Genomic DNA, 16,437 nt, shown 5'->3' with positions numbered 1-16,437 from the left:
GTAATCGCCCGAATGGGGGTCAAGTGTTGGCCAACCAAGTTTTTCTTTTATTGTATTATTATACTATCATATGAAAAACACGAGATGATACGCATTATAATCTACCTACGACCTTCACACATAATATTGTGCGCGTGCTGATGAAAATATTATTCAGTCGATTTATATTTCGTGCTGAAGGTCCCGGGTTCGATTCCCAGGGGAGGGGGGCGGAGTCAAATAAATATAAGTGAATTTTGCACTCTAATATTTATTCAATATTACCCTGGACTGGTACGTGAAGCGGAGGGCTGGTCACTTTTCCTTCAAGTGTTAACGATCAAGATAACACTACGTTTATATGATGTAGTGCCCTATCCACCATCGGTTGCGGATGAGTATTTACGGTCAGTATTTACCGAGTAAAACATAAAATTAAAAATAATTTACTTAGACTGAGCTGGCTGATAATTGGTTCATGCTTACATATATCCATTTTGAAATAATAATAATAAATAAACCTTATAATATCACGATCGAAAAACGACTTTTTAATTTCTAATAATCAGCGATTTTAAAAATGAAATTATCATTACAGATAAAAAATATGGTAAATAAACAGTAAATGGTTATATGTTTAGAAAGAAATTCATGCACAATTGAAAAAATAAGGAGTTTATATTAAAAGAAATTTATGAAAAGCCTATCAAGTTTCAATATCCATTACTCTGAAGCGCGGGACTTATAATTTACGATCAAGATTAACCCTTTCCACTCTGACTATTTTTTCTCATGCTGATTAAAAAAATGCGACATTTTTGTAACATTAAAATAAATATTTTGGTTCCCTAATTTTGGGACACTCTATCTGGCAATTCGTATGACTATGTTAATTAAGATTAACTGTATTTATCTGAAATATTTTTTGGTATAATATACTTGGGTGATAGAGAAATCAGTGATTAAAGTTATACCTGCGCCGGGCCAGACATTGTGGCCCACGGAGCTGCCTACTAGAATCATACGGGCCAGAATGTCTGGCCTACAGAGTGGCAAGAGTTTAAGATATATGGTATCTATCAAACGTAGTGTCCTTTTGGAGGAAGACGAAGAAGAAAATACGATGTCATATTAAAGTGGTTAATTTGAATGAGAAAGAGTTAAGGGTAGTAGCGATAAAAGAAATTTTCGGGGTTTCTAAGAAACAATAATTTCATTTTCAAATATTGTGTATTTAGCTCGAAGAAAATGATATCAATGTGAAAATGAAATCATTTTTATTATTAGTTTCATTTGCCATGAGAAATATTTCTTAGTAAAGAGAGTTCAATGGATAGTAAAATAAATGTTGACTGTATTCCTAGAAAATATTTCAGAAAAACAAGACAAAATACTGAGAATTTTAGCTATGTGTTGAAAGTTGAGAGGATATTCTAAATGATGAAAGATAAACAAGAATTACGGAAATACATAATAGGCGTAGAAAATCTGGGAAATGTGAAAATGAGAATGGATTGAGGAATATTTTATTATTCATAGTTTTACAAACATCAAAAATATTTGCTGATACTTTATAGAAAGATAAAACTCAAACTTTGTTTTTGACCGCTTTAATTTTTCTAACCGCTTTCGACAAATACCTTGTCTTTTCAGGGATGGATAGTATTTATCCATCCCTAAAGAAGATATCCGCCTTCGTAGTGCAGCATGCTCGGCTACCGTGCTGGAGGTCCCGGGTTTAATTCCCAGGGGGCGTTCAAATAATTTAAGTGATTTTTTCACTCTTTAATATTACCCTGGACTGGTACCTGAAGCGGATGTCTGATCACCCTTCCTTCATGTTTCAACAATCAAGATAACACTGCGTTTATATGACACAGTGCACTTTGCACCATCGTGTGCGGATGAGGGTTTGACGAATGAAGAAGAAAGAAGATAAGGTATTTGTCGAAATCAATTGGAAAAATAATAGCAAAATATGTATATGTTGTTAGAACCAATTTTTTATTTGAATTATTTTTATAAACTCCATTTGTACTTGTTCTAGATCTAACATAATTAACCCAAAAAGGTTTATTGAGTAATTATTATGATTTATACAAATACTTATGTAGTTACCATTTATTTTCTGTATTATTTATTCGAATTAGTAGTTGTTAATATTGTTATTGAAAGCGGCAAATCTGTTGTAGAAATCAGCAATATAATACATTTAAATGTTATAGTCAGCTCTTGTCATCCTGTGGTTAGTGTCGCGTACTCTAAGTCAGAATCAAATAACAAAACGTGTTTTTCCGATGCATTAATATTTCAGAATGCTTTCTTTATCCAAAACTAAAATAGGACTTTAATAAAAACACATAGAACACCTTAATAAAAATTATATATAATTAATAACCCATTCCTTTTCAACCTGATCATGAATGAATTAATAAAAGTTGGGCTACAAACTGAGTGGAAAAGGAATCAGAATCAGACCAAGTCTTCAAGTCCTTTTGAAGTTCCCTAGACGTTGATGATGCCGTCACAATAGCAGAATCCGAAAATGACCTTCAAAAAATGCTTCACTTGATAACGAAAAAGTACAACATGACGATATCTACCGACAAAACGAAAAACATCAAAATATCCAAGAATCCGGTAAGATACAAACTAAACAGGTGCCGTGGCGTAGTTGGGTAGACGCTCAACTGCGGAACTAGCGTCGCGTGTTCGATTCACGACAATTACAAAATAAATTCAAGAAAGATTTGTTTTCAATTGGTCTGAGTGTTTGTGATGTATTTTTCACATTTGCCTTCTCTATTCTTACTATCCTACCTGCAGACAAACCTCTAAAAGTAGAGTCTTTGCAGGTTATTCCTTTTTTTTATGTGTGTAACAGAACCATTGAACGAGTGGTGGAATAAAGTATTTTGGAGTTGACGTTAGTATTAGTAGCAACGGTGATCTCTATGGTGAGACTCTAAAACAAATCAATAAGGCTGCAGCTATATCCGGATGCCTCAAAAGTCAATGTGGAGAAACAAACACATAGGAATTGAGAGTAAAATGAAGATATACAAAGCATGTGTTCGATCAATAGCCATTTATGGAATCGAGGTAAGGGTAGATACTTCTAGAACAAAATCTCAACTTCGAACCTCTGAGAACTCTCCGGCTTAAAACAGGAAATACGTTACGAGACCGCGTAAGAAACATTGATATCCGGAGTAGGTGTAAGACAGAAGATATCGTGAGGTGGGGACGATAACGGATGCGATACTGGAAAGAGCACGTAAACAGACGTATCGCCCTTCAAGGACACCCCGAAGGATGGAGAACTCCAGGTAGACCCCCGTAAAGGTGGAGAGATAGCTGGCAGTCGCTATCCCGAGAGGGACAACAGGCAGCCAAGGATCTTTAGAAAGGTGAACAAGAGAAGTAGAAGAATTCTACAAACTCTAACTTTGAGATTTTCTATTTTATAAATTAATAAATAACTTGGTTATGAAATTACTAAATTTCTTTTAACAAGTTAATCATAACGTTGACCAGCTTTGAAGCAAATTCCTTCTTCCTCGAAAGTAATTAATATGATTTTTTGCAAAGAAAGTAGAAAGTGTTGCATTATTTTTTGCAAAGTAGGAAGAAGCTGTTTGCTTCAAAACCGGTTGACGTTATAAGTAAGCAAAAATAAGATAAGAAGTAATTTTATAACAAAGTTAGTTTCACTTCATAAAAAAAGTCATATTTAAAAACATAAACTGCGTAGGTGCCAGAAAAAGCAATTACACAGCAAAATCGTACATATATTAAAAAAAGTTGTAATAGTAGAATGGCTTGGAAGTTCTGTTTTATTTGCTATTTAAAATAGAAAATAAAACAGAACCTTTGAAATTGTATAAAAAACGAGGTCAGTTACTGACAGTGGCCAATTACTATCTAAAGGTTACCTCACACGTAGGTATACATTTCACGTGTGGATTTTTAGGCTAGAAAATACGTTATGTTGTAAATTGCCATGCAAGGTCTTATTCTTTAATTACTAAAATAAAATGGTGAAATATGAACCTTTTAAGTATAATAACGCGGAAGTGTGAAACTAGAGTGACCTCCAAAGGGCTCTAACGAGTAAAGCTTGGTATGTTTGTGAGGAAATGAAGGGCCAATGAAATCGTATGATAATTAAGAAAAAATACAAGTCATCGTCAGTACAATACTTTCAACTACTACGCGCTCTGTTTATTATCATTTTTGCAATAGCCACAATTCGGAGAATAATGATCAAATTGAGTATGTCTTCATAACATCGCTTTTAGTTAATAAGCATACATATGTACATATAAATATGTACATACAGTATTCAGAAATATAGTTAATATTTGTCCTTGAAATGAAAAATCCATACATTTCGCTCACTCCTTAACGTCATAAATCAAAAAACTTGATTTTTCAGGAGAACGTTTTTAAAGTTTAAAAATATAACACAATGTATTAAAAATAAATATTAAGCCACTTATTGAACTTTTTACTGTGCAACAGATCTTTTTAGGTAAAACCTGAATGTTTTTTCTCCATTTGAAAAATATTTAGTGTATTTCAAAAAATAATTAAACAATACCTTTTCTTCAAAATGCAAAAACAACATTTTCTGCCCTGAGGCGGGTAAGTTAAAAATATGTCTCGTTTGCTGGGATATAGTACATTTTCTAGGCATTCTGAAAACATGCACAACTGAAAATTGATGATTTTTTATTTATGACGTTCTTGAAAGGAGTGAGCGATATGTGAAAAAAAAGGTTAGGTTAATTCTCACCCCCTGTATCATACATTCATCTAGTTAAAACTATAATTTATATTATAAATTATCGTCGCTCTGTATCTCGATCAATAAGGGGATACAACGCAACGCAGAATTCATTCATCGGCAGACCGCCGCAGAGGTAACACGTCTTTCTAAACCCGATTTTTTTAAAGAGTGTAAAAGTATTTGATTTTTTTTAGAATAGATAAAGAGAAAATATATATTTTTTTTAACTATTGACCTTCTAATAACTATTTTCTTTTCAAAACCATATAATTATTTCGAAGAAAAACTTATTTTTTAAATGTAAAAACGTTGTTTTAATAAAAAATCAATTATATTTTGACATCTCATCAAAGATGAAGAAGAATATGGAAGTCTGGGCATTTACGGGGCAGACGACCGTCATCGGCTGGTTTAAGTGATCACTTTACACACGTGTAACATTCACCAATTCTACCCATTATTGACAACCACACTACTCAAATTCTTGGAAGTTCTATATATAACATATATATATTCTTAACATATATATATATTCTTTACATCTCACCAATAGATGTCTCTAGTGAAGTTCTAGTGATTCAAGAACAAGGTTTCTAAATTGGTTCATATATATATAGAACTTCCAAGAATTTAAGTAGTGTGGTTGTCAATAATGGGTAGAATTGTGAATGTTACACGTGTGTAAAGTGATCACTTAAACCAGCCGATGACGGTCGTCTGCCCCGTAAATGCCCAGACTTCCATATTCTTCTTCATCTTTGATGAGATGTCAAAAAATAATATGAAAATAACTCCTGTAATTGGAGATAATCCAGATTTTGTGAACAAGTATTTGGACACACTCAAAATGTTGTAAAAAAATCAATTACGTAAAATGTCACCTGGATTTAGAGAAAATTAAGTTCTGACTTAAATACAAGAAGAAAATTAAGTTATGACGAATACTGGGCCTTAAACGCAACTAAGCGTCCCTAGAGGCTTAACGAAATATCCAATGACAATAAGTAGAAATTTGGGATGAACCTATATTTCTTGCAATTCTCTAAGCTTTTGTGCGTTCAAAAAACGTTTTGTCTGTTTTCTTGTTATTTTTGTTGTTTTGGTTTTGTTAACAGTAATAATACTTAATATTTATTAAAATTTTCGATTCCTGACCAATAAGTAAGTATAAGATCAAAATGTATAATTTTACTCGCCAAAAATGTCAGACACGCGATAACTACGTTAAAATTTTAACAATGAAGGTATCATGATTGGTATTGAATTGAAGACGAGCGTCATAACAAGGTTTCATCTTTTGAACTGATTTTCTGTTCAATTTTTTTGTTCAATATTCTTAATAGTCGGGGAATTAAAAAACGAATGACATTCGTTGAAGAATGCCTTTAGAAGGCATTTAGCTTAGTATACTACTAGAATAAAAACGTCATATATTTTGAGAGTATGATTGGTCACGTCATAGTGCATGATGCACGATGCACGGTCTACGGTCGCGTGAGAGACCACCAGGAACTGTCTATAAGTAGCGGTAAAGTATCAGAAATTACCCATTATATACATAATTTAGCCAAAACAGATCGATAGTGCATTGCCCCCTCGTGCACGTGTTTCAAGCGCGATAAAATCAGTTTTCAACCGAAAGATGGAGTACCTACACATGTGTACATATGTGCACGTATTACCAAAAGTAATAAGAGTTCAATTTAAAAGGTTTTGGAGAAGTGACAATGTTGACTGTGTGGTCAAACGGATCTACGATGTGATGGGGCAATTAAACAGGTCTGCAGTCATTTCAGGATGCCTGAAAAATTATATATGGAAAAACCCTGACATAAAACTTGAGTGCGAACCATAATGACATATGGAATCGAATGCAGGGCGGTAGCAAAAAACGCGCTAAGAGTGTCAGAAACGAAGACTATAAGGAGCATATCTGGCCAAGTTCCACGTTCACATACACGAGTAAAATATGAGAAAAGCTGCTTTAAATTTGTTTGAAAATATTTATTTTGAAAGGTGCATTCAAATACATATTTTGAAACGCTAACCGCCAGAGACAGGAATTCAGAAATAAGGAGAAAGGTAATTTACTCGATAATTTACATGCAATTAAATGAAAATGGAAATAATTCGCTGCATATGAATTTATTGCGGTTACCGACCGAAAATGAAATATAATAATATTCACGTTAATACTCGTACATCGCATAGATAAACCACAAGAACACACTTACAAAAATATTATTTAATTTGTTACGAATGAGATTGAGGATGATAATTTAATTTGAATCAACTTTCACTTTCATTCAAAAGTTTATTAATTAAATATGAATTATTTTTTTGCGGGCATAAGGTAACTTGATAAATAATATTAATAATGTTTTTCTAAAAGTTGTTCGGAGAAAAAACTTTTTTTCGGATCTTAGGCCGAGAAGAGTTTACATAATTTCGTACTGAAGATCGTATTTAATTACAATTCAGAACATAAAATTTGAAGTAAGGTAAAACAGCATATTTACTGGGCAAGGAATCTCGCTAACCTTAATTAATATTTTTTTGTATATTTAGGAGAAAAATATGCTTGATTCAATAAAAATAGATAAAGGAACTTGAAGTGAAGAGAATGACTGCTATTTTTAAACTTTCATCCGCACCTGATGGTGCACAGGGCACTGCATCATTTAAACGCAGTGTTACCATGGTCGTTAACACACGAAGGAAATGTGATCAGCTCTCCGCTTCAGTTACCAGTCCAGGTTAACATTGAATGAAAAAATCACTTATATGTATTTTTTACCCCCCCCCCCCCGGGAATCGAACCCGGGACCTCTACATTACACTACGGAGGCGGACAAACTGGTATATGGAAAAATAAAGAGGAATCGTAGGTAAGAAAAGGAAAGTAGCATAGTACCTAGGGTTACATATTCGTATTCTTACAAGTTTTTGAGAGCTACCGGGTGAACAAGTAAATAAACGAGGTATAACTATAATATCAATCTAAAAAGTAACTGAATGTTTAACAAAATGAAATAATAATAAAAAATTGTTTAATAATGAATATTATGAATAACCATTAAAGTTAAAAATAAAAAATTAAATAAAAAACTAGAACGTTAGAATACGTTATTGAAAAGCTTTTTTAATGTTGGAGAAACCTTTGTTTTTAAAAACAAAGCTTGAGAACAAAATTATTTGAAATAATATGGTAAAGGTATCCAGAAGAGAGAATTATTCATATTACCGGAAAAAGTGGCTATCAGGGTGTCAGTAACTGAACGTTACCCTACATATAGAAAAAAAGAACTGAAAAAACGAGTTTTAAAGCTCACAGGGTCATGGACGTTCATCTTACCGGATGTGGACACAAAGAGAGCGAAGCCAAATTTTCCAATGAATTATAATTTGCATATATGTACACACATTCTTTTGCAATCATATATAGAATTAAAAAAAAAACTATATATTTAAGCCATGAAAGTTAATTCAATGTATTAAATTTATACACCATTTGTTATCCAGTATAACATACATACAATATATCCAGCGTTTGGGACAAAAATACAAAAAAGATCTATTAATAAGTGTGAGGCGCCGATGTTGCATTGTACCAGAATGCAAAAACCTTAAGACGAGTATCAATGCCATGGCCACATATGTAGCGGTAGTTGAATGTATTTTTTGCTCTCTTGAAAACGTAGTATTTGCTTTTTGTAGTTCCTACTCACCAAGTCTTCCTGAAGTTGGCAGATCTCTTCCCCCCATCTGCAGGTCGCTCACTCAGAGACCTCTTCATGTCTTTGTCCCTTTTCGCGACAACGGAGTCGGCACTGGCTTTGATCTCCTCCCGCTCGTCCACGGCGGTGAGCTCGACTCCCTGCTCCCACTCTACGGGCTTCTTCTTGAAGGCCCGCCTGGAGTCCCGGCCGAGCGCCAGGAGGGACCTGCGCGGCTTGGCCTTGTCCGGCCCATTGTTGTTGGAGTCGCCCGCCGGAGTCTGGTGACATATAGTCCCGTCGAAACTCTGCACGAAGCAGAGCATCACTGCGTTGTACTCGCTTTTCATTCGACACGTCTCTTCAGATGAAGCAAAAGCCGACAAATGTTAATCTAATCAACATTGTTCAATATCACCTCGACACTCGACACACAAATACACTTAAAGATTTATTGTGTTAAATCATTAAATTAAACAATTGTGTCAATTTTAACTGTTACATCACTTTTAGAAGATTTATCCAGCGAAACTCTAGGTAAAATTGAAAAAATATAAAAAAATTTGCTAAATTGCCCCACGACTATCTTTAGAAGGATGACATACAGAGGCGTGCATTACGATTAAATCCGCGTATTAATGTTATTTGTTTAGGCATTCCATTTAACTGTGTTATGTTTTGTGAAAAGATACAGTCAATATTAATATTTTCACCGAATTAATTATAATAAACCAAAGAGTTTATTTAGATAATTTCATTAATTGATTCGGCAGTCACTCTGTGGTAAAATCTATCCATTTTAAATTAAAATTTAACTTAGTAAACACCAAATACCAATAAATACCACTACTATTATTAAATATTTCAATATTTAATAATAATAGTGGTATTTATTGAGTAAAACTTAAATTAAAAATGTTTATTTAGGGTTCAAAATGTAAACGCATACGCAGGTGCTACGCTACGACAGATCTAGTTTTGTGACGATCCGAGGCATCCGCGTGACGCGACGTGACGATCAACGACTTGGATATCTGCCAATGGTGAAACATGTATTATAATGAAATAAATCCGTGAATGTGTGGATATGCGTATTTCGTGACTTTACTCGAGGCATACTTTTACTTGTCTATTACGCAAGCCTGCGAGAGAAACAGCACAATGGACTGGATAGATAAATACATATAAAATACAGCCGAGATTATTTCGTTGCGTGTATTTTTTGATGCGATTTTCAAGTTACTCGTAAGTATACGGTAAATGTTTTTCAATCGAATTTAGGGTTATCGCGAGCGAGTGTTTTTGGCTTGATTTTTCACTCATGAAATTATAGTAACTTTAAACATAAAGAGTAAATCCACTTACAAGTAGGTATAAAACTTAGTTATAAAGCTTAAGTAGGGATCCATGATAAGCGGAGTTGCATAAGCCGTAGCTAGATTTCAGAGTCACTTGGACGTTAGGGAGTAAAAAAAGTTTATCGTCTTTTAAAATTATAGTTGCAAAATTATTTTAAAGAAAATATCGATATAGAAATAGGGTGAAGTTGATTCTGACTGGAAGTGACCATATTTGAATCACCAGATACAACTTAATTGCATTTATATATATACACACACATATATATATATATATATATATATATATATATATATATATATATATATATATATATATATATATATATATATATATATATATATATATATATATATATCTATAACAAAAAGAAAATCTGCCGTATTCCAGTATATTCCTGGATTTGTTTATCACTTTTGTAGCAGTGACAACGCGTGGATGTGATGATGACCTAAATAATTCCTTTGGGCATACCCGTTCACGTGGGCATTATATAAAAAATACTTGAATGTTCGTAACAAGATCGCTAGGCGTATAGAGCGATAAAAGGGGTGTGGTATTGTATGACATGACTTTATTTATTTCATCATATGCATATATAATTACAAATGACAAATAACAACAATGTGCCTTCACTGAGTTTTCCACATTTTATTTATTTAAAAATTATGATGCAAGAAAATTTACTATACAATTAAATACGACATGGCTAAATGATGCGATCTATTTCAGATCTACCTTTTATCATTATCAACTTATGATTATGAAAGCGGGATGCATTTTATTGCATAAAAATCAAAGTTATTTTGAGAAAAAGAGGTATGTGGTAAATTCGTCTTGAACGCCTATTTTTAAAGCCAAAAATACGGTTGTTCTGGGCCCTTGCAGGGCGCCATGTTTCACAAGTGTATAGAAAATATATCAAATAAGACGGAGGATATCGTGAGGTGGGGACGACAACGAAGGCGATACTGGAATGATCATGTAAACAGTGTGTCAGATGACAGACTTCCACGTATCGCCCTTCAAGGAATCCCTGAAGGACGCAGACCTCCAGGCAGACCTCCAAAAAGGTGGAAAGATAGCTGGGAGTCAACATCCCAAGAGCTACAAGCGGAGGCACAAACAGAGCCTTAGGATCTATAAAAACAAGAAGATCAAATGCAGGCATGGAAAAGGCGGTATTCGATACTCACCGAGAATTATTTTAAGATTACAATATTTTTTGTTAAATGCGAGCGTCAAAACATTATATTTATTGTAAAAAACGTCCATACATTACAGACAGACTATTGTCCATATAGTAAAATAGAGTATACTTTGCCCTTGTAGACATAAAGCAACCATTCTAGCATTGAATGTGGTTTTTTGCACTAAATAATTTTAATATTCATCATAACCTTTGATCGAGGTTGTTCGGTGTCGATCTGCAAAAACAAGCCAGTTTCCCTCATTGTTCGATTTCTTACGATGCGAATTAGTAAGAGGCCTTTTCATCTCGTTTCTCGTCATTAGTTTGATTGTGTTCTCAGCCACGTGTCTGGTTCGTTTAATAAGATTAAGCACGCAAACCAATTAGCGAGATAATTAAGCCGCATCTGGGAGTATTTTCCTCTTTTTCGCATGCATTAACTAGAGTCGTCTTAATTTCAATACACATCATTAAAATAAACGATAATTTAATAGATTTTAGGAAAAAAATTATGTCATTTATGGCAGATTCAGATGGGAAATTGATATCGATAAAAGATATCAATAATAAGTGGGAAACAACCCTGATTTGTGAATAAATATTTGAACACACTCAAAATAAAGTGATTTTTTACTGTTGAAAGGAATAGCAGTTGAATGGGGTGAAATACATCATTTGTCGACAAAGATTTGGGCACGTACAAACGATTGTTCAACCTTCAAACCCCTATCCGCACCCGATGGTGCATAGGGCACTGCATCATATAAACGCAGTGTTATCTTGATCGTTAACGCACGAAGGAAGGGTGATCAGTCCTCCGCTTCAGATACCAGTCCGGTTAATTGAATAAATATTAATAATAATAATAAAACCCTTATCCGCACCCAATGGTGCATAGGGCACTGCGTCATATAAACGCAGTGTTATCTTGATCGTATAAATATTACCGTGAAAAAATCTGTTTTTTTTTTAAATACAGTAATTGTCAATTAATCTTAATTTACTTTACTTGTAACATTAACGAACCGGTTACAGATTCGCACCACAAACCCTTGAAATTTCTCATAGCAAAAAAACTCGGGTGAAACATCCCATAGTTGAATTACCGCACAAGTTATTGCACCCAGCCATTGTATAAACACCCAGAACTGCAATGGGAGAAGAAAAAACTGGCAATAAACCGTAATAAGTGCACAGCCCGCGGACACATCGTGGATCGCGACTCTCTCAGTGGAGCGGGGAATGGGTACAAGAGGAACCGGTTTCGGAGCAGCTGAGCAGAATGTACGCGAGAAGCGAGTACTGCCATGTGCCCGATACTCGGCGACTGGAGATTGAAGAACCACTTTTGGGATTCGCGAATCACGTAACCGGAGAGGTCGATGCCGTTACTGCCTCTGACCGACCACCCGAAGACAACAAATCAACAAAACGCAGACATTGCAGAAATACTGCCGAGACAATTTACACAATGAAATGAGAATTAATTTTTATAAAATTAAACAACTTTAATTTATTATTAGATTAAAACCAATATTTTTAGCTTTTCCACTTTTTTATTTGACCAGCGACCGGGTTTCGTCGTTACCGACATCATCAGACCAGTCTGATGATGTCGGTAACGACGAAACCCGGTCGCTGGTCAAATAAAAAAGTGGAAAAGCTAAAAATATTGGTTTTAATCTAATAATAAATTAAAAATGCAATTCCATCACGAAGTGTCAGTGGATAATATAAATCTATTAAACAACTTTGTTTTAACCACTTTTTTTATTAGTACACTTTAACCTACCGGTTTCGAGGAGAACCTTGTCATCATCAGGGTTTATTAAATTCTAAAACATTAAAATACTCATAATTAATAACATTTCCTTACCAAAAACTTCCAAAAACAAAAACAAAAAAACAAAACAGTTGTTTTATTTTATAAAGTTTATAAAATGTGCCACAAAGTATCTGCAAAAAACATTCAAGAAAAAAAAATATCTTTACTCAAGTGCCCGTGAATAAAGTTCTATCTTACAATTTATAATATCCTTATATTTATGATGGCCATTAAAATATTATTAAGTTGGTGTAAGAATGTCTTAATTGCTTAATACCTACAATTAAAAATTGTTTTAACAAAATTAAATTGTTTTCATTTATTAGGCCGAAAATTGTTGAAAATTAATATTCACAAGAGGCTTAAAATCTTTGGGGAAGTTCCCGAAAGTGGGATTAGACAACTCTTTACCGATTCAACTTTATGACAGAAGTTGTCCACTGTTTGGCGTTTGATGTATAACATATATTTCACGTTGACCCATTTCCATTCAAAACCATTGCGCAAATCTTCTCACTAGGACACGGAAGAGCACGTGGCACTAATCGAAATTTCCCGAGAAATACCGGGATATTTGTTACGGAAGGAGTCGGCATATCGACGCGATACTGAAGTTGTTATTTGGCATCCAGCCTGACTGTAAATATTACTCCAATCAGCCGTAAACAATCGCGTGTAGCCAAACCGATGAAAGACGGACCTTTCAGTTCTCAGTTAATCTGCTTTATGCCAATTACTATAAATCAGAGAATAGAAACACCGATATACACAGCGGAAGAAAGACGATCGCTTAAACTATATTATTTTACTTCGCAGCCGAGAAGACCGAGAAAAATGTGTTTTTGAAATCCAGGGCATCCATAAATCAAAATACAATAATTTATGGTGTTTTATTGGTGATACTTTCCAGCGTGTATGGCGAAATCACGGACGAAAAATATTAGCTCGGAGATTGTTATTTATGACTTAATAGTTTGGTATAAACGCGTACCAGCTTTAAGAGAAAAGTTATGACCGGTTCCATTGTCGTACTAAATAACGGAGTTTTAGTCTCGCGAAGGGCACGAAACGAACTCCCATTGATCTAGAACGCTCGCGACTCGCGACATAAAGCGATCGTAATTGAATGGCGTCAAGAAATGGCGACACGTGTGAGCCGTCGGCTGCTGCAACTCCCGCTCCAGACTGTAAGAAGTGGGTCGCATAAATAAATATAGGAGTCAATATTTAGGTAGATTTACTGCCAGGAGTCATTTGAATCCGATGAATTTCCAATGCAGATTGTCAGTCCGAGTTACGACACGTGTTAAACATTCACAAGAATAACTAGGAATTCCAAATTAGGTTAATTCTTTCTCGGAATGACACGTACGAACGCGATCGGGGACAGAGTGATATTCTGGAGTGACTCGAGTGACGAGACGATGTTTCCTGGGACTTGTAAATTTTGTAAATGAGATGTTGCCAAGTGGCATATTGTGCCCGACTCATCGGCATTTACGTGGAAACGTATTCTTTACCCTGAATTACATGAATAATATCGATAAATAAAAGCGCGCTCCAGACGTGTGATTCGAGTTTGCTGGCAACTGGTAAAAATAGCGCCATTGAGTACCTACTGGCATGAAAATGCGTGGATTTTGAATTATCTATGTAGATTTCCGAACGATAATAGCACCCATGGGAAATGTCACCGGTAAGTTTAATAATATTCTGAAATCCCGAGGGACTTATAAATACGCACAAACCGACATGGATTCGATAACCAACTCTCACGTGATAATATTAATCAAAAAGTGGATAAGCGAAAGTCCCACTCAATCTAAAAATTACAAAATTCATAACAACATCTGGGGACGAAGTTCATTTTTATCGGACGCTCTTGATCTAACTTTAAAATTGATTTATTGAAACGCTTCATACGATTTTTTGGGCTACTGTACGAAGGAAGCTGCTTGTCGGGTCATAACTATATTAATAAATTGGTTAGCGAGGAGATTATCACGTCTCGCTTCTCTTCCGAGGACTTCGCGCTAAACGCAACACGAGCGCGCTTAAATAAAGCCAGCGTGGTTGATACACAGAGTAAACATTATTCATTATTCTTATGAAATTTTAATAATCAAATGGATTCGAGCCGCTCCATGAAGATGCATAATTTCAGATAACTTTGGTATTATAATTTCGCTATATCTCATGTAAATTTCTTCATATTGACGCAGATACTGTGGAATCTATTTTATGCGATTCTCGGGACAGCGGAGGACGTTGTCGCCTCTTTAAAATTCGAGAATCAGAGATGAATGTTAGTAAGAATAATCGATGTTAAAATACGGATCTTTTATAGTGATCCCCGCGGTATAATGACCGTAAAATATATGCAAATAGCGGAGTTGGCATTCAAAGTGCAGAAATAAATATTCCCATTTTTAGGTACAACTGTTCTTCGACACGCGAAGCTCTCGTATCTAACAAGAAAGTATGAGATTCTGCCGACAGCATTGTTCTGGGCCCGCGCACCAAAACGGTAAAATGAGGCGGTGGAAGGTTGGTCTATCTGCACATAGGTAACCGGTAGGCAATCGTCGCTCTTACACAATAGCCGGGACCTTGAGAGCGGGTCGGTAGAGGTTCGGACTGCTCTGATCAATTTACAAGTTTCGCTGCTCGATTTCCGTTGACCCAAATAAGATTATTTGACGAACGTGTGACTGAATCCATTGTTGGGAGATGTGCTACAAACGAATCAGGGAGGGCAGCATTGTTACACTTTAGACGTGGAACGTACCTACTGATTTATAGGCGGATTATGGACGGAAGCGATTAATTACGGGAAGAGCATAGTGAGAAAATATGCATGCGAATTGAGTGGGAAATGAAATCGGATCATTTCATACCTACCCTACTTTTAGCGATCAAAATAAAAATAGCCAGCCGGCGCAGATTTTGTTTTTAAGGAAGATAAATCCCTTGCAACTAATATTTTCGAAATACAATATGTGGCATCTCTAAATCAGTGATGGGCGAACTAATTAAAAAAAAAATAGATAACGACTTCTTTAAAAAAGGTCTTCTCTAATCTACACCAACACTTGCATAATCTGAATCGGTTTTTTAATGAATCTACATTATTTATAGATATATTTATACATTTAGAGGTCAACGGGTGCCATTCGACAAAATCTAAACTATGTACTTAAAATCTAATATATGCGTAGGTCTCACGTAATGACATTACTATAAAGGTCACCGATACTGATAATGCCTCACATAAAACATTTTGACGTTTTTATGTAACTTGAAGATTTTCTTTGCGTTTGAAAATTTTAATTGAATAATGAATTTTTGCACACAAATCAGCGATATATGGGTTATTTATAATTTCGTCTTAAAAAGATTTAAAAATCTATTTTTACGTTTTTAATAACATGATACGTTTTTAATATGATCAGAAAAAAAAATTTAAAAGCATTTTTCATCGACGATGAAGTGACCCAATTTTCGTTTCAACCGACTCTTATATTTTATTGAAAATCACCATAAAGTACGTATAATACCCTCCAGCACAAAAAGG

General features: G+C 34.7%; 1 protein-coding gene across 4 annotated transcripts in view; it reads right to left on the bottom strand.

Annotated features, from left to right (window-relative positions):
- The window catches only part of LOC148308841 (uncharacterized), a 153,754-nt gene that overhangs the window by 69,863 nt on the left and 67,454 nt on the right, over positions 1-16,437 (bottom strand). For 2 of the 4 annotated variants that reach the window (XM_088261137.1, XM_088261138.1), the window contains exon 2: positions 8,500-9,020. The exons of the other annotated variants lie outside the window; for them this stretch is intronic. In XM_088261137.1, the coding sequence (XP_088117263.1) occupies positions 8,500-8,837 (338 nt within the window). In that variant the 5' untranslated portion in view covers positions 8,838-9,020. The remainder of the gene's footprint in view (positions 1-8,499; positions 9,021-16,437) is intronic. 4 annotated transcript variants of the gene reach the window in all.

The sequence above is a fragment of the Brachycentrus maculatus genome, unplaced genomic scaffold (assembly GCF_059751285.1).
Source record: "Brachycentrus maculatus isolate JH-2025_06_01 unplaced genomic scaffold, ASM5975128v1 h1tg000147l, whole genome shotgun sequence".
NCBI classification, from domain to species: domain Eukaryota; kingdom Metazoa; phylum Arthropoda; class Insecta; order Trichoptera; family Brachycentridae; genus Brachycentrus; species Brachycentrus maculatus.
The sequence above is the reverse complement of the archived record's forward strand: the minus strand, read 5'-3'. Positions and strand labels throughout refer to the sequence as shown.